Source organism: Amblyomma americanum, chromosome 4, assembly GCF_052857255.1.
Source record: "Amblyomma americanum isolate KBUSLIRL-KWMA chromosome 4, ASM5285725v1, whole genome shotgun sequence".
Taxonomy (NCBI): Eukaryota; Metazoa; Arthropoda; class Arachnida; order Ixodida; family Ixodidae; genus Amblyomma; species Amblyomma americanum.
This window is the reverse complement of record NC_135500.1, coordinates 108,655,104-108,682,051: the sequence shown is the minus strand read 5'-3', so window position 1 is coordinate 108,682,051 and position 26,948 is coordinate 108,655,104. Positions and strand designations below refer to the sequence as shown.

At 50.7% G+C, this 26,948-nt stretch overlaps 1 protein-coding gene across 5 annotated transcripts in view; it reads right to left on the bottom strand.

Annotated features, from left to right (window-relative positions):
• The window catches only part of exp (expansion), a 301,332-nt gene that overhangs the window by 10,695 nt on the left and 263,689 nt on the right, over positions 1–26,948 (bottom strand). For all 5 annotated transcript variants that reach the window (XM_077661396.1, XM_077661399.1, XM_077661395.1 and 2 more), the window contains exons 5-6: positions 6,161–6,319; positions 2,620–2,821 (exon numbers count right to left, since the gene is read on the bottom strand). In XM_077661396.1, the coding sequence (XP_077517522.1) occupies positions 2,620–2,821; positions 6,161–6,319 (361 nt within the window). The remainder of the gene's footprint in view (positions 1–2,619; positions 2,822–6,160; positions 6,320–26,948) is intronic.

Below are 26,948 nucleotides of genomic sequence, written 5' to 3'. Positions count from 1 at the left end.
TAAAGGTCGTTCCGGGCCGAGCACAAAGAAGCCCGGCAGAACGGAGCCGGGAGACGATGGCAAAAAGGTTCATAAATTCTGACGAGACCATAGCAGAGGCTGTGTGTGCGGTGATATTGCTGAGAAACTTTTCCTGCTTGCGTTTATCGTGTTTCTTTCCTACGTGTGTTTCCCTTTCCATTGACGGTCTCGTTAGCTGCTGCCCTCGTAATTGTTTTGAGCGTATAACTGCCAGAGAGGAACAATGCGGCGCTTTGCTGGCCACACGTTGCGAAGTGGCAGCGCACATCTCTCCGACTGTATCGGTGTGGTAATTATAGGGCTGAAAACATGTGCATCCGGAGGCAAAGACAGATACTCTCTATATGCGGCACTCACGTTTCTCGGGAGGCGTTTAACTTGCGCGCGTTTTCCTTACACGTAATTTCTCTTTTTTATACCTTGCTGCGTGAAACATCCTATTACAATTGCGGCAGTCTGGTGCGAAGCGCGTTAGGATTTCTTGTAACTGACGTACCTATTACGTACACTTTCTGACAAAGTCACATGACGTGTTTCTGACAAAGTCACATGACGCAGGAAGATATCTGCGAGCTCCTTCGAAACTCTGCCGACATCAGAGCCATTAATGAAATACGGCGAAACAATGTGCGACTGCTTCGTGTTAGATGGCACTTTTATGGGCACCTATAGCGCTCGTGACTGTGCTGTTTGTTGACTGGATGTGGGCGCTCATGAATTGATTGTTTTAACCGCCGGCCTGTACGGTGGCACACCTAATAGGAGGCGCATAACTACGCAAACTTTAATGATAAGGTCACAGCATAAAATAACTATAAAAGGCAAAACTGTGCTGTCAGTTCAATTTTGAAACATCGCACATCCTTCGAATACCTTGGAGCATATAAAAATGATCGAAATTTAAAATTTCCTGGAGAACGAGATGCACATAATATTCTTAAAATTTTCTCGGCGGAAAGAAAGCAATTGGAAGTTTAAAAATCACAATTCAATGAAATTAAATTCGATACTATTTGGTTACGCTAGGCCAGAACTTTGCTGGACTAGCGCTGGCTTTTTGTGTTTTAGTCCTGTGGAAAGACATTTGGGGAAGGTTCTGGTGTTACTAGCAACATGTGAAGCCTTGCGAACAGCCGTGATTTTCTGAGACCGGAGAGGTTTACGGGGTGTCGGCGAGTGGTACACAGGTGACGGGACTGCGCCCATTGTGTGTCATTATTAAGCGTGAATATGTCTTCGAAGCCCACGAGTTTGTCTGTATATGACTCGATATATGAGCAAAACTGTTCGCGATATGTCCCCATCGCAATGTAATTCATTCTTGGCTCACTGTGGCCGGGAGTATCCGTCATGAGCATGACGCAACAAGATGCCGCAGAGGTTGACGCAAATCTCCTCTGAATACAGCCACGCCTCTCGTTTCTAAGTGATTCGCTGCGTAGGGCGCAACTGAATAAAGATAGCCCACATAAATTCAGCGCATTTTGATGGCCGCGTTATCTGCTCAGATGCCTCTTGATCAGAGTGCGGCTGAGCATGACGTGTGCGTCGGCTGCCAGCTACGCCTCCGGTGCCAAAAAGGACGTGGGACAGCAGACGAAGCACTCGCTCACTCTCGCAGCTATAAACAAGGAGCTAAATTCGAGGAAGCTCCGACGCTTCGCCGGTGTTTGCTTCTTTAATCCCGCACTTTTTCGATGAGCCTATAAAGGTAGAGGGACGGGGTTTCCATCTCGCGTTTTGGCACGTTTTGTTCGCCGGTCGTCTATCGGCGCACGCAATCACGGAGGCGCGTCATTGCGACAGGGTACGGCAGATTAGGGCGGCGGCATTGTTCCAACCCCTACTTTTTCCCGCACTCTTCGTTTTATTGATTCCGGCCAGCCGGACATCACTGAGCTCCGTTGCCAACAGGAAGAGGCAGAGTCTCTCAGGCGCGCCCACGCCGGCGCTGAGTTCTTCAATTTCTGTGCACGGGCACGCGGATGGGTTACGATGAAAGAAGGCAATTCTGGTGGACGCTGGCGACTAACTGCTCGCCAAGTTGATGACGCAGCCTGCTCACTTTATATGCGCCGTTTCATGGTCACGAAACATGAATAGCGGGAAAGGTGTATATTTGTGAGAACTAGAAGAAAGTTTCATACATGGTCAATCAATATACGTTGCAAACACCCAGCATATAATGCGTTACGCGCCGATTCCTTATGAGCAGAGTATGTGCTCAGCGGTTTCAACTGCATCCTTCAGAATGTCCGCGTCCGCCCTCTTGTTGTGTCAAAAGGTACGCTGCCAGTGACAGTGCGCATGCGCGCAGTGTCTGATCAAATAAATCGCGCCGTGTGAAGACTAGTGAGCAGTGGCGAAGCATGGGTATCGTTTGGCATGGAGAACATTACTTAAATACCTCTGCGAGTAGGAACAGCGTCGGGATTTCCCACAGGACGACCACGGTATGTAGAAGACTGGATTTTTGAGCCACACCGCTGGGCGTTACTGGACTTCCTTCGACAATCCAGTGTGTATTTGTATTTGTAGATAATACTCTATGCCAGCAAGCATACTGTCGCAAAAAAAATAAATAAATCGCGCACTCACTCGGAGGAGGCAGCTTGGTCTTGAGCATGTCGAGGGCGACGATGTTGATGACCATGACCCAGACGGCGCAGTCCAGCAGCTCGGGGCTGTCCTTGACGAAGCAGACGCAGCTGAGGCACTGGGCTTCCAGGTGCCTCCTGTCCGGATAGGCGCGCTTCAGCTCGCGGGAAACGTTCTGCTGGAACTTCTTGATATCGAACAGCTGCAGAGGGACAGGTTGAAAATTAGCGTGACCGTTATGGCAGTGAAAGAACAAGGAACATCGCATGCACGAAGCAAGAAAAAGGAACCCAATGTTCCCAGTAGTGCTCACGATGTGATTGGCACTGTTTTTTCAGGAATTCCTCTACTGTTCACGCAGATAAGACTGCACGACCATGATGTACCTTTCGGCACTGCAAACCACGTGTCCGCGGATATTGCTTTTAAAGTCGCATCCAATCGTGCGGAAATCCGGTGGATTCAAGCAAGGGTAAACGCAGTCGCATGGCTCAGTGTGACAATGAAGAAAAAATGTTCTATGTGCCGCCTTGATCTAAGCTATTTAGAGGCAGTATTATGTAGGCCAAGTTCAGGATAGGGTCATCTTTCTCGTTTCGCCGCCTGGTCGAGCAAAACTGTGAATTGCAGTTGCCCAACCGTTCGTCGCTGCCTTGTTACACAACAACCGCCGAAACCTCGCTGGCGTGCATAGGATCATACGAACTGCATGCACGTACGCTGATATCGAAAGCCAGCAAAGTTTTAGCCGCCAAATCAGGGATAGAACAACGAAATGCAGCGTGTTTGTCGAGCAACGCAGCCAAGCCGCACAGAAATACCGCAATAAAAGGCGGTACACCAAATCACTTCTCTATCCTCATGAAAAGAACTCCAGGTGAGGTCTGGCTCCAAACATGCTTCAAAAGCCATATCGCTAGCGACATCAGCGAACGTCGGTGCGTGCCCCCTAGCGGAAAAGCGGCGCTAATCGCGGTAGCGGCCAGCTTTGCGAAGAACGTTGGCCCAAGCGGCCGTAAGCAGTATAAGAACGTTGGTCGCCGCGGCGGCGGCGCAGCGATGGCGGTGCCATTTTTCACGGGAAAGGAAGATTGAGCGCTAGTGAAAGCGAAAGCGTTCCGCTCCCTACGTGTACAGAGATCGCCGCTCGATGCAGACCGCAGAACGACCGTCGCGCGCTGCGTATACGGGGGGCACCGGTATATAGTAACGCGGCTTCTGGCAACGCTTCTGGTCGCCGTCCAGGAACGGGCCCTCGCGTATATCGCGCACAACGATCGCGGGATGAACCGCTCCGCAATTTTTCTTTATAACGAAACGCTTGCGATAGCCCCGCTCTCTGCACGTGCTGGAATTCCGCTGCCACAAGCTCAGAACAATAAAATTTTGTCCGAGTGGGTTGCGCAGTCGGCTTACGGCCTGCCTGCCTCCGCATCAGATGAAAGCGTGTTTAGCGCCACTGCAACAATCCACTGGCGGGGGAGGTCAAGCTACTCTCGCCTTTTCTCTCTTTTCCCTTTTTTTTCGTGCACATCCCGGGCTGGGACCAACCGGTTCCGTAGCTTTCTCCAAGATCAAAGCGGACAGCCAGAAGCAAAGCGGTTCTATTTCCAGGGACAGCTTATTTCTTTTATCCCTTATTGTTTTTGTATGTCCGTGACACCAGTGTCGACAGAAACCTCAAAGCAAGGCAGTATCAGCGAGCATTTGCTGTTGTATACTGACAGCAGCGCTCGTATAATAGATAGTCAGGTGGCCGAACTTCGAATGTGCGCATATACCGGCGGTTCCTTGCTCGTAGCCTTTTAACGAGCCGCCATTTTAGTCAGCTTGTCGGCACGCCCTTGCTCGATCCTCACTGCGCACTGACCGTTCGTCCTTGCCAATTCTATCCACACTATTATAACCTTATGGGGCTCGCTGACACGAGGTATTCCTGGCGCAGCACCGTATCGGGGAATTCCTCGTGTCATCCAGCTGTCGTCGCTGCCTTCGATAGCACAAGCAAGTGAGCGACACGGCGGCGCCAAATGACAGAACTCGAAGGAGGTTTGGAAGGGCGTTGCCGATCAGCAGTGGAGCGTCCGCAAGGGGATATCGGACTTCCCGAGAGAGTCTGCGCCATGGATTTACGAGCAACGCGTAAAGATTTCAGCGATGCGGAGACAAGCACAAAGCCGGAGACAAGCATCGGCTTGTCGTCGGTTGGCCATCCCTAGGACGCCGACTAGAAGGCCAACAGTGAAGCGGGCGTGTGTGATCGGGCTGCTACCGTACACGCGCACAGAGCGAGTGGGCCCAGCACCCGCGAGGCCTTAGAGAAAGGGCGGAGAGCTGCTTGGGCCGTGAGGCGTCATGAAAATTCATCCTCATGATACCTCTCTTCCTGGTTTGTTAGAGGGCAAGTAATAGTTGAGGCTCGTGAGAGTGGAGGACGTTCCCACATTTACGACCACGATGTATAGGGGATGCGGAAGAGCAGGAACCTCAAGGATTGATTGCGCGAAGCGTTTGACGACGTAACGCATATATGTGTGCTTGTTTTCTTTGAATGTGTGATAGGAGATGCTGGCGCACACTGGAGGCGCCGACTACCTTGATTTCCACTGCGCGTATCGCAAATTACACTAAGACAGGCGGACGTGACAAGCATAACGAGCAGGAATGAAAGCCCGCGAACAGCTAAGGGTCCAAGTTACCAAAATTTCTACTGTGCGCAGGTCAAATACTAAAGCCAACCTCATGAACTGCCTCGCTGTCCTTACAAAGCAAAAAGAAAAGGTACTCAGCCCTGCGTTTCGGGCGATAACATCGTGTTCTCGACAGTGCAAAAGACAGTGCCCGTTGAGCTCCCGCTTCTACCTAAGCTGTGCCAAGACGCGGTCCACGTTTTTGCTGCTTCAACCGATCGAACGACCCTGATCGGCTTGATCAGTCGAATATCCGAATTACTTCATTGGCCTCGATCTGAATGAAGGCGCCATTGCGCAGGAAAACAATGGCTAGGCTACTCTGTTTACTGCTCGAAGCTTTTCCGCACCCCTTTTTTGGTGGCGCACGGCACTGTTTGAGCGTTTATTGAGTCCTGGCAATGCGACAGCCGACTGCCATCGGCAAGAATCAACACGAACTCTTCAGCTCTCACAAACTTAGTATCTGCTTAAATATTTCATTAAATGTCCAGTTCAACCTTGCCTGTAAGCCTCACAAACGGGAAAGTGAGTCAACAAGGCTTTGTGTTCGTACTAATTTACCTACTGCCAACTGTAGGCTCCCTGTAGACATACTGTTTTGCCTGTTGGAGCAATTTCCAACTGTTATGTTGTGACTAAAGTGAAGGTGGCAAGGGAGCAGTGCGGAGCACGTGTAACCGTCCTGGTACAGATCAGCATCGAAGGGCCTCTCTGCGCAAGTAACCCAAGCATTTTGCAGAATCTTCAGGCAGATAAATGGGCTCGCATTATTTCCTTGCTTAAAATGCTCCACCGACACACGCTGCTCCGAGGTCTGTCGACAGGGTCCTCTGCCGTGTACCTCTCACCTTGACGGGCTTGTCGTACTCGAGGAGGCCGTTGTTGCGGATGATGTCGGCACTGACGCTGTTGTTGTCCCCGCCCGAGATCTCCTTGATGTAGACGTTGCTTTTGCTGGCGCGCTTGACCATGATGTTGCCCGCTTCGTCCATCTTGATTTTCACGCCCTGCGAACAACAAGCGGAGCGCACTGTTCAACGCGAGCGTCCTTTTACGAGGGATACAAGCACATAATTTCAAATACGTGGTCAAGAAAATAAATGAAAGAAGCAACATAATTCAATTAACCGATATTATTGCCTCCAAGAAATTGTACTGTAAAGCGATTTCTAGCACTGTATAAGCAACGATTTAATGTCATTCACGAGACTTTCTGCCTTTAAAGCCATCTTTACTCAGTCACTCGCCCCGTCAATGCACTTGTCACCGATTTTCATGCGTAATGGCTGTGTGCTCCTCCGTTACAGGGAAAGGCTGCCATATGAGTTGTGATAGTGCGCTTCCAAGCTTTTATAAATCGCACGAGGTTTCATAGTTTTTGAATTTCTGCAACTGGTACTTCAGTTTAGTGATACTGCCGAGAACAAGCATCGGCAAAATCAGCGGGCTGAAAATAGCGCTATCAAGTGGCTATTCGAATGGTGGTTAAACACATCCTTTTACGTAACATCTACTCATGCAAATAGGTGCGAGAGCGAGTGCTTTGGAAATGGCAGTGAGCTCTCGATATGTAAAACGCACCATAACCAAATAATCTCAAGAAACCACATGTACGCATCAGCAATCTGCCACGTCTCACGAGGCAAAGAGAGAACTATTAAAAAAAAACAGCAAGCTCTCAGCATGTTCAAGCCCTTTACAGGTATGCCTTTAACATGGGTAGGTATATGTACTAGAAAATTGTGCTTGCTAGCACTTTATCTAGTGGCATGGCACAGAAGTAACTGTATGATAGCAAGGTACTCAGTAGTTGATTGATATATTAACTATCCCATACTAAAGGCAAAGAGTTAAAATACTGACCGAGCAAGAACTTTAACAGCAAGCATCAATGTCCCAACAAAGCAGCATTAGCGCTCATAAAAGCCTAATAAAACTTAACAGCCTCAATTTAATGAAGATGTTTTGCGAGCATCGAGGAGATAAGTCAGTTGGACGAAACACTCAGGCATCATAAGTAGACGTCATCAGAAAACAATAGAAAAGATATAGAAGCGAACATCGCGTGCACGTGGTTCGAGGTTCGTGACCCAGCTGCGAGCCTTTCCTCTTCAGCGTGGGGCAGCTCCCTACGTAAGCGCTTTCACCGACCACCTCGTCCTTGCTCCTCTCATCAAGAAATTGACGTGGCCCGTCCATCCCGAAGCTCTTTCTCGGTTCAGGCTGTTTTAATAACGGCGCGCGCCCTAGTGCTAAAGGGTTGCACACGCAACTGGCCGCACCGCAGCACGCCAAGCGGAGAAAAGAGGCAGACAAGCGTCTGGTGCGATCGTCGTCCAGACAAGGCGCAGTCGCCGGCGAAAATCGTGAGACCGCGGCGAGCTTGTTTCGCTCAACGCATATCCGAGGGCAAAAACACACACGAGAGGCAGACGCGCAGGTCGCAGCTTTGCAGGAGAGAGGCGGGGAAAGTGAGACGCCATCACGCGATGATCAGCGCCGGCCGCGGCCACCCGCGCCGCTGCGCCATTGTTCGACCGCGCTGTCACCTTTGCGCTTCGCCCTTCTTTCTGGAGCGCCCGCTTTGCCGAGGGTCACAGGTGCTGCTGCGTCGCGACGGGGCACAGGTGCACGCACTTGCCCCCGTTTCTCCGGCGTCTAATACGCGCGGCTCGCAGTGTCGCGAGACCGTATGCGCGTCTGATTGCGGGCTGCGTTCCCAGAGAGTGGTTGTGTGTACGTCCCGCGCTGGTCCTGAGATGTGCCGCTATATTTTGTCCCTGGCAGGACATTAACCTTTATTCAGTTTCAGACCATTTTCACCCTTCTCTGTTCTCCTGCTTCGCGTTTGCCGGGTACAGTCTTAGTCAAAAGTATGCAGTCCAACGGGTCTACTTCTGAGCCCTGTAGCGCCGGTTCCTATTACATTACTCAGGGACCCCAAAAATCACGAAGGCGGGAGGAACTTTCGTCCTCAGCCCTCCCAAGCTTAGGACTGTCAAATGTGCTGAAGAGCTCCGCTGCACGGCTTGGAAGCAAACCCCTTGGACATGTGTATTTTTTTCAAAGACTGTACCTGTATATATATATATATATATATATATATATATATATATATATATATATATATATATATATATATATATATATATATATATATATATATATATATATATATATATATATATATATCCGAAATGAAAAGACGCGTCACTGGAATCGCCGCACGGCGCACTGGTGAAAAACGCAACCTGCGCCCAAGAAAGACAGCAGAGACGTAGGGGCGAAGGTGGAACCGTACCGCAACTGATCTATTCAGCGATCCTCTGGAACGCAACGTGCAGGTGCGCGGCCCCTTCCTCCGCGAATGCCTTCATCTTTGCCTCGCGTTCACAAGTCCTGAGCAACTCGGAATGCGCTTTATCTGTGTTACAGATGTTTTATTCCCAATCTACTTGGTGAACTTTTCTGCTTCAGTTATCTTTTCACATTGATTTCACTCTAGTTCATGTGGGCGTAATTCCCCCTTTGCCTTGTAATGACTTGCAGCATTCTCTCCGGCATTCCTCGCCAAACCCTGGCCAATCCTCCCTCATGGGTGTGTGCGATGTCTGTGGAGGCAAACAACGACAACGAGGAAGCACGCCCCTGCGTCCGTCCGTGGACCAGGCGACAAAGGCCTGCCTCTATGGCGACAACGGCGACGTGAGCATACGATGAGGCTGGGAGAAGGAGGGGCAGGGAGAGTGGCAGAAACGCAAATTGAAACCAAAGGAAGAGCCGAGACAAAGCAGGGCGCGGGGGCAGAAAGAATAGGGGTCAGCTCCCAGGGAGCCAGGCGGGCAACAGGCATTTCCGGTTCCGGTGGCGACTTCCACCCGCCGGTGCGTGCGAAGTAGCCGGCTGGCAGGCATCTCGCGTCCTCGTCCTCACGTCCCCTTCTCAAAGCGAGCGCGCATCCTTCTTGGCCCCGCAGCCGAAGGAGTAAGAGCCACCGGAAGCTGTTGTCCCCGCAGGCGCGACCTGTTTCGCACGCGTTCAAAAGGAGCGAACTGCATTGCCGGCTGCTTCGGGCGCGCATGCGCAGAAGATGGGAAGTCAAGTCAGCACTCGCTTATTATTTTATTTTTTGTCCCTGCCGTGTCCACGCCGTGTGAGCGGGGAACATCGGCTGAGACTCGGCAGTCTGCGGATGTCACGGCTGCATGCCTCTACTGGCAATACCCGCGCAGAAAGATTTGCCACCTTACAAAAGAATGCCGACAAAGGCACCCCTTGTGAACGCGTTGAAATCTGGCATACCATCATGGAAGGACTCAGCTATTCAAGCGGATATATCCCTGGTTACGTATGTACGTATGGAGCCGCTGCTGCGAACAAAAACGTAAACGAATACCTTCAGACTAGTATGCTGCACACGCATAATGACATACATGCAGTGACTGAATTTGGGCCCCTTTTACAACAGCCCCTGTGTCGAACGGGGAGTCCTAGTTAAGCATATGTGCTCACTCTGTCTTTTGATCCACTTTTGAAGGTAACGTACGAGCGACCAGTAAGAATGCTCGTCACGAACAGACAGGTCAAACCCTTCCAGTTATTGCAGTTATGCGCTGACGCGCACCCTAAAGAACATGGATATACAAAGCGTCGCAAGAAACTGTTTTCTTACGATAGCCAGAGACTACAGGCGCTGCACCGTATAGTTACTAGATGTGAAGGTAATTTTCTACCAAATAAGGTAGTTTTGTTTAGCACTTTTCGCACGCTCACTAGTTGAGTCGTAAGGCAGGTGGTTGCATATGTCGCTGACGTCAGGCTAGGAAAACACACGTGCTTCACATGAATCGCAGGTGCGGAGCGCACAGATCACGCAACAAACACCGCTGCAGGAAATTACGGGGTAGCTAGATAGCGTCATCAAGCTGGTTGGGCATCATAAAAACAGCATAACAAAAAAAAGAAAACAAAGTCGCTAACGGACAGTTTAGATGCTACCCGAGGGAAGCGCGCGTGCAGCTATAGCTGAATTCCACGCGTCCAGGAGGTGAGCAACGGAGGTGACAAGACCGGCCGGCATGCAGGCGCCTCATAACAGCGGAACAACGACCGCCGCTCGCCCGACAAGGATCGGCGGCCGACAAGGCACGTTACTGCCTTTGCTCCCTTCCGAAAGCAGTATAGACGCAGCGACCAATTACATGAGCTGCTGCACCGGTGAAGCGGTGGGCCTCTGAAGCACCCGCATCATGACCAGTGTCTGCACCCAGAACGTGAGGCCCACGGAAAAAAGCCACCCTCGGTGCCTGTCCCTGAAGGCCGTTGCAGAGCGCCTCTTCAAGGGTGACGACGCTAGCAAAGACAAGGGGGGGAAAAAAGAAAACCTGGCGACACGCCTTATTCGGCCACTCTCCTTATTGGGCCACCAGTGCGAATGTGTAATGACCCAGGAGGGGAGACCTTGCGCCCCGCCTAATTACCCTTCTAATTGACCCCCCACGACTGTGTCTCAGCGGGACCTTCTTTTAGCTATCTCGTCACCACCACACAGCGGGAGAGGGCGCCTGTAAAAGGGAAAGGCGAAACAGAAGGAGAGGCACGTGCGAGACTGCGTTGAATCAACGACCCTGCCCTCAGTTTCTGCGCCCTGGCGAAGGAGAGATGCAAAACAACCAGCCGACACCCAGAAAAAGACTCGGCCGGACGGAGCGGAGAGGATCAACGTGACGCGACGGGAGAAATGAAATGGTAGCCAAAAACGGTCAGGACAACCCGGGAATGTCTCTGTAGCTAACCTCGCGGCGTATGAGGTGTTCCCCTGAGGTGCAATTAGTGCTAATGAGAGTGTGCCCGCCCGACGTGCGGTACGTGCACTTATGCAGCCTGCTTAGCGATAAGAATTAATTGCGGTTAAAAAAATGCAATCGTGACGCAGCGGCCCTCCGCCAACCGTCGCCTTTTTGCGGCTGCACAAAGAGAACGAGCGGATAAGGTGTCTAGCACAACGGGTAAACAGAGGGGTAGCACGTTAGTACTGACGTGGTTCAAGACATTCGGAGAGCGACGGCGTTTTATTTTTTCTTTCCCTTTTCTCTTTGACGGCCCACATTTTTTCTACCAGTTTTTTTCCTGTTTCGTCTTAAAAAGCCAACACCAATGGCATTTTTATGAAGCAGGAGTTAACGCTAGTAGCTAGATCTTGTTTACTGGCCTCCTTTCAGGTGCTGCCAACCTGATGGTTTCGTAACAAATAGTTGCTGAACTTCCATAATAACTAAGCCTGTGCAAGAGGGACGGGGGTCTCACATGAGAAAAGAAGATGGCAGACTAATGATATAACCTTACGATGAAAGCTGGAACTTCACAGAAAGCAGCTTAAACATTTAGTTTAAAATTAGAAACCTGAGCGAGAGTGGAAGCTCGAGAACAGAATAATAAAGATGTCTTGTTTGAAAATAAGGTGAACATAGAGACTGTGTGAAATCTTGTACGGCGCTAGCGTCTTTTTTGCGAGGATAATCTTAGAACGTGTTTTCAGTCTTCAATGCGGTTTAAAGATCCCGGTAGAGGGATTTGGCTGGAAAAGCTGGTTCTGCCAGAAAGGCGTCTTCTTGCACAACTGGCGCGCATCCGCGCTGTGGCAAGCCACAGTTCCAAAATCGGCGAGTTTGCATCACTTGTAAACGTTTTTTTTTTCTTCTCTTTATTCCAACTCACTCTACCTCTTGAGCTGGGACGCCAAATTTCTGAGAATATCCTCCAGTCCGTGACTTCATCACGCATCCGAAGGCGTGCGATCACGATGTAGACGATAGGGTCACCTCTCTTACAAGCAGGCACTGGACTTGTTTGCGCCGGGCACGCAGAGCTCCCTGTCGAGGACGGATGCGAGCGGTCTCAGCACGCCTTCACCGCCGCCCCGAAGATCACGAAGACAGCGGTTCTCGCTATCGCCGCGACGGCTTTCCGCGAACCGAGCACCAATCCTGTCTGCCAGACAGAACACCGTGTTCCACTTGGATGGCTACGTGCATCCGCGTTGAAGGTCCTCGGAGTTTAAGCGTCACACTTATATAACTGGCCTCATGCAGCAGTTGTATACCGCTACTCTGCGGTAGGTCAGCTCCAGCACCAGGTAGAATTTAAAAAAAAAAAACAGAAACAACAGAGATGCAAGCCCCACGAAGCGTCTAGTTTTCGATCGAGTTCTTCCACGAATTGGTGTTTCCAATGGATATTTTTTTCCATGAGAAACGCTCGCATTGCGGCTTGCAGCTAGGCATACAAGAATGAGAGAAGGGGGCTAACCAGCATATTTTGCCCGTAGTCTTTAACGCAGGAGATAAACAAAAGAAAATTGCCATTGGCTGCTGCTATCTCTTAGGTTGCTCAATGTCCAACTGCGAAGAATGATCGAAGTCAACGCTGAAGAATAACTGATTCCCTACTTAGCCAGCTCAGGCCGCATAGCAAGAACAGCAGGTCAGTGGTGTGGCAACAGTCACGCGAAAAGTCCTGCACGACGTCGGATTTGACGGTACAGAAGAACACGACGATTTTCCCCGAACCATTCTTTCCATAACGAAAACTAAGCAATCGCTCGCACGCACTTACGCATTTCACCACACTGCAGAAACGTGAAGCAAAGCTCTCCCAAGAAAAGAAGAGGTTCAGTGTACGCCTCCAAATGCGGTTTCTCCGACTCCGACTGTTCGACGCTCCTTCACGAGAAGATCTGCTTGCCCCGAGAGAGCGACACAAAAGAGCGGCTGACTTTTATGCCCTGTCGGTGTGAGAGAAAGGTCGGCATTTCCGGCTCGTCCAGTTAACTTGTCACGCCTTTTGTCCACTTAAATCCCAGCCCGCAAACAAGCCACTCCAGGATGAGTCAGCTGACTCCGGTCGCGAGACAGAAACCTCTCTTTCAAGGCCCACCTCGCAAGTCAGGAGGCAGCTGGATGGTTGCTCTGTTTTGTTGTTGTTGTTGTTTGCAACCGACGGGGCGGCTGAGCTAAGTTCGATAAGAAGCGAGACGGAGGGACCAGGAGTAGGCTTAGTATTGCGTGGCTCGCGCTGTTCTTAAAAGCGACCTCTGGCATTTCCCGCCCTTCTCTTCGAAGTGGCCGCTGGATCCTCCTTTTCACGTAACTCGGGTAGGCAGTGCACAATGATCCCCTCATACTTTCAGATCTGCCCCCAGACAGCCGCTGGCCTCCGGGCATCTTACGCCAGAAGTGACGGAGAGAGTAAAAAGTTTCTCCCCTCTTCACTGCCTCCCTTTCTCTGAGCGGAGATTCAGGCATGTGGCTGAGCAAGCCTGTCAAAAAGCCCCGTCGAGTCCGATCTGCGGAGTCAATTAGGTGTTCCAACCTCCTCTTCCAGAGTTCGCTCTTTCGAAGCAACCGCCCCGTGAAGCAACGAGCAGCACCTCACGTATAGCGGGGACCTATAGCGCTAAGCGGCCGTTGCTGTCTCAACTTTGTAACAGCCGCGTGCCTGATCCCGATGGCGGAGTGCTCATAAAAAATTGTTGAGGGCATTTAAAGGGACACTGAGGAGAAATTGAAGTTGGCTTGTATCCATAGAATACCAGCTCCTGATCACAAAAACGCCACTCTTCCTGAAAACAAAGCTCTTGTAATGTAGAAAATAGCAAGAACCAAAATACAGGTATCGCCGCCACAGGCCAATCTCGCAAGTACAAGCGTGATGACTTCCTAGGACAACAGGCGCCATCATGGAGGAATTTTCCTTACTTCATGGATGTCACGAATCTCTGAGGCTTGCAAAGGAAGGTAGCGCACCGCACCGCTACCAAGCAGAAATCACGGAGTCTCCGTTTACGTCACGTTTCACGTCACTCCGTTCTGTGACGTCATAAGAGTTCTCCGTGTCGTCATAAGAGTTCTCGAGTTTGAATCAGAGCGGCGGGAAAAACTTTCTCAACTTCGAATCCAAATTTCTTTGAAATAAATGCATCTTTCGCTCCAGGACAAGCGTCAACAAAGCCATGAAATGCCGAACTATCAGATATTGCTAACAAAAAAAAATGATAGAGTTCTCCTCAGTGTCCCTTTAATACTGAACTTACGTGCTTTGAACGCGAGAGCATTGTTTTTTATTGATTTCTTCTTAAATTTTTTCCTTCCTTTTGTAATCACACACTACTCATTAGCATGCAGTCGTAGGGCAACGCACACACTACAGTTCACCTTTGTTCGCCTAAGAAGCAACGTGGTTTCGTGGCCTATAGGTTTCGCTGTCGCCTTGCAATCTCTATGTCTGGGGTTCAGTTCCCCGCACCTTCGGAAGAAATTTCATTTTTTCTGTGACGCCACGGTGACGTCATCTGGGATTTTCGGGACCACTGCGGTCATCGCCGACAGCTGGCTTCTTTGCCGCTAAGCCATATGATGCTTCTCTATTAAAAGAGAACGGGCCTTGGGTGTGAGAGCCCAAATGGGGCTCAAATCCCGTGCGCAGGGCTCACCAATATGCCCATATCAGAGTAAAAAGAGAGTAAGCTATCCTCTATCGCACTCTGCTTTACAAAACAGAGTGCGCTGGAGGACGAGTTACTCCCATTTTGCTCCTTTCTGTTAAGAGTGTTGGGAAGAGGACCACTGTCGAACACGCTGGTGTGGTGACGCAAGATGGCCACAAAAAGGTGAGCAGTGCGTCAACTGTGGCTCGGTAGTAGAACTCCAAGCCACGCAGCTGTCTAGCTTTTCTTTGTTCACTAAGCAACCATGAAGATGACACGTTACAGTGGTTACACTACATGCTGTAACGTGCCGAAGTGCACGTGGGCCAGACAGACGCCGTAGTGGAGGGTTCCGGGCAAACTGCGACCACGTTGTGTTGTCTACGTTCCCTGACACTGCACAATTCACGAGGCGTTTGCATTTCGCCGCCATCTAAATGCGGCCGCCGCGGTTGGGATCGATATCCTCGACCAGGATTGCGAGCCCAGTACAGGGAAATATGCAAAGCATCAAGCAAATGAGCGGGCACGTTCACACCCTGTGAGTTGTGTCTATTAATCTCGCCTCGCTCATTCTGCGCTTGAACAACCGCAATATGATCATGAGAACAACGGTTGCATAAAAGGAAGAGGAAAAAACTACCCCCCCCCCCCTTCCTTAAACTTCATGCGACGTAGGTGCGTTAGCACGGTGTATGTAGCCTTCGCATAGGTTACATATGACGGTTTTATAGGCAATGTATAAGCGGCAGCTGGCGTGACGCGGTTTCTGCCTTTCCACTTTGCTGCAGCTGTCGCGAAACCGGTTTCCCTCCTACACCGGGACACCAACAGGCTTCACCAGTGCACATAACGGCATTTTCGTTGTCACCCACCTATTGCTAGCGCATGAAAAGGAAAGGGGGATTCCCCTCTATCCATTTGTCCACCCGCAACCCGTCGCAAGTGTCGCACACCGACCTTGTCATAATAACGAGCCTTTCTGCAGATGCGCAAGGGGTGCAGAAAGTACGATATCTCTAATTTTATGGAATCCGCAGTCGTCTTATTTCTAATTCTGAGAACAAAACAATCTTAAACATCATCTATAGAAAGTTCTTGGAATCAATAACATATAACAAAAACAGACGAGTAAATGAAAAAGCAAAGTAAAATTAAGCATTCAACATCGGGCGCCAATACAAGCGAGCAAAGCAGTTTATTTTAGGCGTTCAGTGCTGCGCGCTCGTATATAAACGAACGCATTATCCCTGCGGCTTTACAGGAGGCGTGTTGAACGACCTCCTTCGAGCCATCGCGCATGCTCTCAGTGCCTGTGTCCCGTATCAAGCCACAGCCCCCTTGTTATTACCTGCTCAGTTGCCCAGCTCTTTATGTCGACAGACACCAATGCATGCACTCAGCGCCACGGACTCAGTGACGCAATCTTAGCCGGCACAGAGGGTAAAAAAGAAGAAAAAAAGAAATGATTGCGAGGAGAGAGCGGCAGCAAAAAGAAATAAAAGCGCACCGGGTTACTTTTTAAAGGAGTGTCCGTGGCTCCATTTGCCGGGTAGTCCAGCGCGCGCAGGTTGGTATCTCGTTTCTTCCGGCAGTGAAAGTTTTCCGCATGCCCGGGCCGTCCGCATTAACGAGCTCTCCGCGCTGGGCGCGCACATGTAAACAAGGTGGACGCCCTCCCAACGCGCGCCGTGTTTTCACATCTTCGCCCCCGGAGGGGTCTCTCAATATAAATGGTAAGGAGGCGAGCGACCGCCGCAACAGCAGCAGCAGCAGCGGGTTTATCTGCCGCTATGTTATTGGACTCGAAGAAGACGCGACATGCGTGTCTGCAATCTCTAAGATCCCATCGGGAGCGCGTGTTTAGTTTAAAGCTGTAACGAACTGCGGCCGACGTGGTTGCACGCGCAAGGGAAAGTGATCTTTAAAACGCGTTTTACCAGCGGCGCTTTCATTTTCGACCAGAAACAAAACTTGAGTCCAAGTCGAAAAGCTGGCTACGCTAACTTTAACGAGTTGTATCCAGCTGCCTGCTACCCCAGAGGCAATAAATAAAGCGAAGAAATGCAAAGACGGAACGCAGCTATGCAAGAAGTGATCGAAGAGTGGAGCCACCGGTCTGAGGGAAAGAGCTCTAAAGGGATACGCCTTTTCTGTGGCGCAGGACGAATGCAGTGCTCCCGATGCAAACCAAGCGCGGAAATGAAACGGAAACCGATGGCATCGCTGTTGGTGTGGACAAGCACGTGCACGGCATGTCTCAACACACATCTTTTGCTTGCCACTTGTATAGGAGGTTTACCTGGTGTTGGGGACGAGTTCGCGTACTTCGTGCTGCTGCTCAATACGGTCTATTTGCATTGCCTTCGTTGGAGGGTCAGTAATCGTACTGGTATTACTAAGATGCGAAATACGTTAGTGACGATGATCATGAGGTTGGTCGAAAAAAGTACTAAAGAAAACAACGCAGTTCAAGGTGGTTTTGCAGGACACAGAAGTGACCTGTCGCGTACGGCGAACTATGTGATGTCCAAGTGTTTCACTTTTTTTTTATGCGAAGACTAGACATTTGGTCATTTTGCTTACTTGTATACCTACTGTCATGTATTTAAGCGAAGAGGAGAGCGTTCTACAGAAGCATTACGTACGTATTTGCACATATTGAGGGAGGCTGCCAGTCAAGTGTCTCGGCGCGTCGCTTATATAGCCCACTAGGAGACTTCACTGCACTAAAAACTTTGGAAGATATGCTAAAACAACTAGGATGGTGTCGTTCAATGCTCGCACGTTACCAGCGGGCGAATTCCGAAATGAAGGGTTTATGCTGCAGATATATAATGGCAAATACCATATGGTTTCTACCTTGCCAGGAATAAAGATAACATCGTTCAATGGCCGAGCGGGCCGATTTGAGTTCCTCGCGACCCTTTTGGCGGGTCCGTTCGGGCGGATAAGCTTAGTTGCGGCCTTTTCTCCAGTGCGCTATTCTTCCACTTGATTTTGCACTAGGCGTGCAGACATGTGACGCACTGACGTCCGCTTCGCCAGTTGTGTGCCTCAACCCGAAGCCAAGGGCAACCCAGAAAGGACCGTTGGAATTTCACGCAAGACATCCGCTGCTTCATTCCAACGCCAAGTGCGTTGACTCAACTGGCGTAACTGGAACGCACGCAATTATGAGCTGGGCAATTATCTCCCGCCATGTGGTGGGAACAACAACGCCGGTCGGTTCGTTTCGACTGGCTTTCCTGGACTAACGGGGCTCTTCGTGCTCCTAGAGCGAAGAAAGCAGTCAGTACGAACCCAGTGGAAAAGTAATAAAAAAAACGAAAAATAAGAGAACGCAAGGCATGCGCGCTGTGTGTTGCGGCATAGTTTCCAAGGTTAATCAGGTGAAGGGAAACATCGCCTTCGCCAGACACGTAGGGACCTTCTGCGGGGCTCATAAAGTGCGGTAAATTTTATTGAGCGCAAATAAGCACATGTGCGTGACTTTAACGTTCAGTTACTGTTAACAAAGCCTTAACACAACTTAGACTAATAACATTCGCGCACACAAGTGTGAAATAAATTTGGTGTAGTAGAGCAGTAATGAAGATATTAGAGTGCTTGAAGCCGTTTCGCAATGCTACGCTCCTCGGTTGCTTATCCCTGTCGTAGCCTGAAGGCAAATCACTCACGGTTATACCTCCTCGCTCCTCGCCAACCGGCGATCAGTTATGCTAATTGCGCATTCCCAAATACGAATTCGAGATTCGCGATGAGATCACGCGTCGGAAACAAATTTCCATCGTTCGGCGACGATCTTCGCAGAAACGCTCAAGCATGGAGACCGCGTCAGCGTCCTTGCATGTCCAGGCGTCATTACGATCAACCGCCTCGAGGCATGAAGACGCTGGCACTCTTGCCTTCTTTGCATTGGGGCTTTAATTTCGCGGCTTTGAACTCGATGTGACCTGTACACGCTTAAGCTGAAAAAGTGTGTGTGTGTGTGTGTGGGGGGGGGGGGGGGGGGGCAGGTTCACAAGTTCATTACGACGTCACTAACCTCGACCCTTGGAGGGTGCCCCTCGAGACGTCCAAATACACTTGTACATCTGTGGCATAGAATCTGCTAATCAATGTAAGCTCGATGAGACTAGAACTTATTTGCACTAAGACGCAAGAGCTAATGGGCTCGTATGTGTTAATGAGTCGAGTCGTTCCTCCTTTTTATGCAGCTTTCGTCAGATGTTGATTGGTGCATAACGTCATAGATATTTCAGTCAACGCTAGCGGCCTTCCTGCTTTCGCAAAGATATATTCTTGCATGTTTGCTGCTCTGTGGTTTTACGTTGGCGAATGGTCTAGCGAAATGCGATAAACGGGGAAGCGGCGTAAAATTTTCTCAGCGTCAAATAATCAATGGGAAGGTTGAAGAAAATTATAAAACAAACAATGTTTAGCGTTCGAAATTCTAGGCTTAAAAGATGCCGTTTCACTTTGCGCTTATAAATATATGTGCTTGCGGTCGCTTGCGGGATTAAAAGGTCATATGTGCCCTTCGGTTCTTCGTGGCACGTTTATCGGTTGTTTACGAATAGCGCTCTGCGGCCGAAACACGAAAAGATGGATGCAGGTCACCCACCTCGAGTGGACGGATTCCTTCTTGCAATACATATTTAACGATTCATGTTGCAGCCTCTGTGCCTCTTCGGATCCTGGAAGATTATTTCTCCCGGGTGGAAAGACCCGTAAACTCCTTTCTCACTGCCCTCGAATACCGTTTTGACGCTCGTGCGCAACTTCCGAGACAACCAACCCCATCAAAAAACCACCCCGCAGAACTCTTGAAGAAGCTTTGCGTAACGCTCGAGTCGCCGTGTGAAAGAGTTACAGCCTAAGCTTAGTGAATCACCGAATAACGAAAGCTGCTTGAGACGGACGCTGGCGTGAAACTGGCCGCACCATAGCTATTGTGAACAAAGTGGAGACCCTGGCCGCAATGCCGGCTGTAACCGGTACGAGCAATAGCTCTGCTTACGTGTAACCTGAATACATCGGTAAACATCCGCTTCCAAGGGAGTTTTTGTGCAACATGGTCTGAGAGCAACGGGCGCCCGCGAGCACACAGCCGAACTCGATTAGTTGAGCTTTAATCGTTTCTGTGGCTTCTTGTAACTCTGGTAATAAACTGCACGGCGAGACTTTATGCAGGCGTAATAAACCCCATAAATATATAAAGAGCGAGTAATTATGCAAACTTTCAAGAACTCCTCTCACTCAGAGGTGTACTTTCTTCGATGGGCGTCTTTTGAAATCACAAGAACAGGGATGGTCTTGCGGAAAGCTTACACAATTCCTCGAGCCCGTGCAATATGCGCAAAGGAAATCATGTACCGCTTGACTACCTGCATTAAAACCTTTGTTGTGCCGCTTCCCAGCCGTCTCAATGAAGCAGACTGCCAGAGACAGGCCTAGCCGTAACTATTCAAACAGAAGTGCGGACAATGCTGGCGCGATGCAGGAACTGGTTAGGCGGCCATACCGGTGATCTCCTCTCTATACCGACCATTCGCCAAGCCTTCGCATTCTCTTTGGCGGCCTTCGATCTACTCACCGGCTTAAAGACGCCTCTAAAGGTCACATTAACCGAAGTGCTTCGCAGTGCGCCGGCCGGGGCGGTGGGCTGCGCGGCTGGGACGTCCAAGGTAAAGCCAGGTAAAGAGCGGCGTCCGTACTTTCCGCAGTCGGCGCATAACTCTTTTATTGATCCGCGCGCCCTTGTGGCCGGAAGACCACGTAACCGGGATGCACTGCTAACCCGGTGAAGGAACCTGGGAAAGTGCAGGGGGCGTAAAATTGCGGGGACTAGCCGCGGAGGCCATGCGTCGAGGTAATAGGATCTCCGAGGCACCGACACGCTGCGTCACGCGCAGTGTGTCGGCGAGTACCCCTTAAGAGGATTTCGTACACACTTTACGATCGACCCCCACTGCTCCAGCAGCTCATAAAATGGGGCTCGTTAAACGGCGACTTAGCGTCACGCGCCGGTAATAAAGCGACGGCGGGCCGCAGGCTCGGAATGGGACATCCGCCTGCTCCCCTTCCGTCCCTGATCGTGGACGTCGTGAATCAAACTCGAATGCAAGTATCTGAAAATCTGGGGACGCACACCCAGCGTCAACGAAAATGACAACAAAAAAGCTGGCCGAAACCAAGCGAGAAAGGGATTGCCAGGGCATAAAATGAGGCTTTGCATCGGCTGTGTGGAGCCACGCAGGTAGAATGCGCTTTCATTTTTTTTAAGCATATGTGTCATGTTTTTCGCCGAAGTCATTGCACCTTAATCCTTCCTTGGCTCCCCAAGGGACACAATTCGGTCGTTGTGCAACTGTGTCGTGTGCTACGCGAGCTAAATAGAGCTGCAAGAGGGTACGAGTGTCATTCCTGAGCTCTGTTGACGCAATTCTCGAACAACATCGCGCACGTTCCTGAATCGCTTGACCCCAAAATATGTCCTCAAAGCGATCGAACCTACCGGCTGGTTTCTTTCGAGGGGCGCACGTGAATGCAGGGGCAATAAACTCAAAGCATTCTGGCGAATAAACATGGACTTTTTAAGCCGACCCGTTCCCCACTGCTCCAACGCGCGTCCAACAAGCCCGACCTGTAGTTGCAGGTTATTAAAGCACCTTGAAGGCCATGTTCGACAAGTGGAAATCCCACGCAGTGTCATGCTCTCCAGAGGAGCTGCAGCCACAATGCTACGTCTGAACACATTTGCATAATGGTTTATGGGGGTTTAAAGTCGCAAAGCGACCCGGGCTATGAGGGACGCCGTAGTGAAAGGCTCTGGAAATTTCGACCGCCTGGGGTTCCTTAACGTGCACTGACATCGCACAGTACACGGGCCTCTAGAATTTCGCCTCCATCGAAATTCTACCGCCGCGCCAGACAACGAACCCGCGTCTTTCGGGTGAGCAGCCGAGCACGATAACCGCTGAGCCACCGCGGTGGCCTACATTTGCGTAAGGTTTGTTTGTCGTCTTTGCGTGGCTCTGTACGCTCGTGATCGTACTACTTGTAACTTGCATGTATACATTGTCAACGTCCATTCCTCTCCCGCATGCATGTACAGACTGCCCCCTAAAGCAGTGTTTATTTAGAGCGTTCCGCTTTTTCTTGCCCCGCTGTCATTTTGTCCTCCCATTATCCGTATATGCCTCCTGCGACACGGCGCACTTGGCTCACCTCTGATATGTTCCCTTACCTCCGAGCATCAGGTGGGCCAGATGAACTTCGTGACCCTGACGCAAGATACGCTCGATGCCTTGCGCTGCGCTGAAGTAAACTTGATTCACTCTCTGTCCGCCATTTTTGCGCCCCTCTGGCTGGTGATCACGTCGCGATTTCCGCTTCTAAACGAACTACGGCGGCAGTACATACAGGATGGTCTTCACCCATTGCACACCGTCTGAATTTTCCCTTGTGACCGATAGTGCATTCTTCCCATGGGGTGGCAGAGTACAGCCTTCATCGGATACGCCCTGTAAGTCGGCACCCCGACTAGGAGCACGTCAGGCAACCTCCGCATCTTGCGAGGAACGCAATTGGAACGCAAATGACAAATGATACGAGAAGATACTTGTTTTCCGCTCTCTTTTAACCGCGTTTTCAACGGGAGAAAGTAGGCGAGGAGGCTCCGACGCATACCTTTGCTGCTTTTTAACGTTTTCTCCAACGATAGCGTTCGCGCGCGCATCATTTCGGGCAACGCCGCAGTAATGCAGTAATGCAAGCGACGGGTTCTTTCCGAGTATCGTTCGAGTGCCGCGGTCATTTCGGTTGCTGAGCCAAGGGTTCTCTGACCGCGTAAAAAGTTCAGTAGGCGGATAAGGGCCTTTCTAGCGCTGCATATTCGCCGTTCCTCTCTCTCTCTCTCTCTCTGTTTTTGTTGTTTCTGTTTTTTCCATTCCGATGCAGAACGGGCCACGCAGGGGAGGGCTCCTACGTGCTTGTGGCGCCACCGTCTCCTTGGTTCCCCTCGCATCGCTTTCACTTTCACTGTGCCCTGCGCATTTATTTCCTCGGCTTCCGAAGCGAAAAGAAAACTCGCTATCAGAGATGGCTTCTCAGACAGCAGTCGCCACGCGAGGCCCTTACGTACGCAAGAGGCAAACAAACGAGTCGTTATCGCCGCTTCTGGCAAACAAAATAAAAGCTTTTCACTTTCTCGATCGGTCGCTTTCCCGAGAAAGACCTCTTTCGGCATCCTTCGCCGCCTGCCACCTCCGCTTAAGGGTTGACGTTCAGCGCCAGCCCGCGGCGACTGGGAGAACTGCGGGCGCCGCGCGAATGCACTCATAGCGTCTTCGTCGAAGGGTTTTGCGATAAGCACCGACGGAAGATGCTGCGCACGCGTGCCGCCGATTGACGTTCGATAACCCCCATCGCCGCCAGATGGGGGAGCGGGCGCTGGTGGTGCGGTTTTGCGCGAGCCTGTATGTGTATACGTCCATGGGTTTAGATGGGGCAAAATGGGCGTGGTGGTTTTGTGGGGTTTTCCACGAGATTCGTCTGGGGGTGGGGCTTGTGCTACGCACGCTGCGTGCTTCGTACCTCTTTGTCGCCCTCGCGTGACGTACAGGTTGAAACACTTGTCCCGGCAGTCGTAGTTCAAGGATGCAGCATCGGGTGCGGAGCTGAGGGCTCGTTCTGCTTACAAGTGGCATTAGCAACTCTTGAGCGATGTTTCCGGGGCTTGAAGATGTAGCGGGAGTATAGTGTATATTGTAGGACAGAACGAACCATTCCAAATATTTTTAGACAGTCTATATTCTGTCCATAGACTTTTCTCTATAAAGTCTATAAACTGCGTATAGAAAAATCCTAGCGGATAGCCTACCGGCAATACAAATCCTACAGACAGTGAACTGATAATCTGTAGGTTTTTGGCCATACAGTTTTAGTTGACTTTTTCAGTAGACAGTCTATAGACCATTGTCAATAGGCAATAGGAAATATCTATAGGAAGGCAATAGAGTCTTTAAGAAGTCTATGCACTGTCTATAGACCACTTTTATAAAGGAAGAGCCAATTGCAACAGCACTTCTTCTTTTCTTCCTTCTTTTCAGAACACTCCGAACAATTCCTAAATTGTTGCGCATATAGATAGAATTGTCTTACTGAATCCTTATGCGGTGAAGGCGTATTAATACCGGAGATACTTGCCACGCGGACACTGGTCCGCGGAGAAGTCATCACTACAGCATGTTCTAGAAACGAGCAGATCTTCCGGGCATTCTCTCCACGCACTCGGTACGCAAGTGACATGCACGTCCCATTCCTGTTTTTGCTAATCTGTAACGGTGGTGACAAGCGACTCTTTTGAATTCGGCCAGTCAACTAGAGCCAAAGTTTGGAAGGCATACATATGGAAACTCGTGACAAAATGTTGCGACTTCCGGAGGGTCGAGATTTCGTTTCACAAATTATTTGTCACGAGACCGATTGAAGAGATGTTTATATCGATTATGACAGTGAGTTTTTATGGCGGAAGCGCATCTGCGGCCAAAGAGCGCGTAATGGCACACGGTATTTTCCATTTCTCAAGGTGGGGCCCAAGACCCACTTCCCAAGCATTTCACCCTGAATAAGCCGAGCACCAGGCCAGGGGAAGCTTGTGCCCATTGTATCACCAGTTGATACCCGGCGGCACTGGGAATCGAACCTCGCACCTCCCGCATGCGAGGCGAATGCTCAACCACTAGGTCACCGCTGCGGTGATGCTTATATCATCTTACCACCTTTTCAATCCACAAAAGCCATCAGACGACATTACTCAAGATCGTGGGAAAATTTAAGCTGATACGGAAACCCTGCCTCACTAAGTCTGGTGAGTCAAGTTGCAACAGAAAAAAAGAACAACAGAACTAAAGCAAGACAAAGAAAATACGTTTAAACGAAAAGAACGGAAGTTAAAACCTAGGCGCAACAACGTCAACAAGGATGTCCCTGCGGAAGGGGAGGAGGTTGCAGGATGTCAGCGGCAATGGAAAGCGCTGGCAGGCAAGGAAGGAGCAATGACTCTTTGAAATGGAACGCTTGGTAGCCCAGACACAGGCCGACCACTACACCTTTCCGCACAAGGCGCAGCGAGAAACAGGGAGCACTGGATCGCAATGCCTCGCACGACAAGCAGGAAGCATCGGAGAGCGGACCCCTCAGTGCGAAGGGAGCGTATCTGCCCATAGCCATCTTCCGCGTATTCGAATCGGCGAGTCTGTCAGCGGGCGCCGTGTCGCAAGCCCGCTATGCGTCTGCCCGGCGCGCTCACGATCTTCGCGATGACGGCAGGCCTCTGGCAGCATGACATAAATGTCGCCGTATACCTTCCGCGTGGCCTCCCTAGCTGCGTCCGACCGCAGTTCGGTGCAGCACTGCCGACGATGGAGACGTGGGCAAGACCAAGTTACGGCAGCGAACGAATGTGCGCCACACATCCCGGTATAGCACGGTTCCGTGAGTCTGAATGAAGCATCTAATATTATGCGATGATGTTCCACAGTGTGCTCTAGTGGATCTTACATTCTCCTGATTTAAGCATATCCGTAGCATTAAGTGGCCCGCACGGTGTCCACACGGAGAAGTTTACAGCTCACCGCGTTAAAGATGGCCGCAGAAAACAATTTGAATACGTAAAGGCACGAATGCACAAGACAACAAGAAATCGTGACATAAAAACATGTCTGAATTTTTCGCCTGTTGTTCGCGGCTTGCGTTTTTTTTTCTACATTCAAGCACCGAGCTTCGAAGCGCTTTTGAATTAGCTGAACACAGTCGAATGTGCGCTATACTCCGCAGGAGAGACAGGTCGCACGTGTCTGCAGGCACATCACCAGCTCCATTCGCTACAACACGCCATTGCTGACGTTGGCGCAGTCATGATTTCGCTTCGCCTCTTCAGAGCTTATAGCATGCTTACAAACACCGAACCGATAAATAAATAAATAAATAAATAAATAAATAAATAAATAAATAAATAAATATCATCGCTGCTCTTGCTGCAGCCGCAAGAACTTCGCCTAACGAACCTCAGGAACTTTTAAGGACAGGCAGAAGCGGGCAGTCTGGTCAGTGAAGAGGTAATATCCGGAGGTTGTAAGCGCCACCGCACCACAGCTGTGGTTCAGGGCTGACCTTGCAAGCGTTTCAAGGCCACTTGCAAGGCGCGGCCTTCAGCGTACACTGCATAGCAATCAGCTTGCATGCACGAGCGTAAGCAGCTATGCAGCTGTATGCATATGGCACTAAATTCGCTCGCGTAGGGCCGGAAGCGTCCCTGCATACCCTGGGCTTTTTCAGCGCTGCGCACGACTAGGCGGAGGCACAAGGAGCATGACTTTTGGCACGCCGACTTCCCTCCGGACATATCTCGGCACCCCTGTGAAGCCGTGCTCTGAATACAAGACGCCGGCGCAGTGCGCGCGGCCGGTTTTTTTCGGGCGCTCCCGCCCCCCTCTTCGAGTGGAGCGAGATAACGGCTGCCGGAAAAACACAGCGCGGCTGAATGGAGCGAAATATATGGTACGACGTAAGCGCGCTTCGCGAGAAAGTGCTCGGGTCGTGTGGCGACAACGAGCATTCTCCTCCTGCGTACTGCGCCGTCGGCCCGCCTTCTGAACAAGCGCCGTCGGATCGGGTGCACCGGATAGCGGGCAGCGCGTGATGACGCCAGGGCAACGCTCCGAACACGCTACGACAGCGTGTTAACGTTATGGTTTGGTCGCTGACTAGACGCGTTCGGAACTTTAGATATATGCCGCAGCTAAGGACGTCGGGGAAGCCGTGGCATAACGAATGCGCCCAGACCGGCCACGTAGTCGTGGCTTCAAAGGCGCCTGCCGACTTATTCCCGCCGTACCCCCTGCTAGAGATAAACTTACGTTCAACAAACGAAATCTCTGCGTTTAAGATCGCGTCGCGTCGGTTTCTGTGTGGCTTTAGAAGTGCTGACTGGACGTCGCTTTGGGCGCTAAGCGACCTCAATCATCGCCGATGCTCAGGCGATATACCATCGAAGAAAGAGAGGAAACTGAAGGGCGGTGACCGCGAGCTGTGTGCCTGTTCGCGCATTTCGTCCACAGCGCATGCATATCCGACAGGAGAAA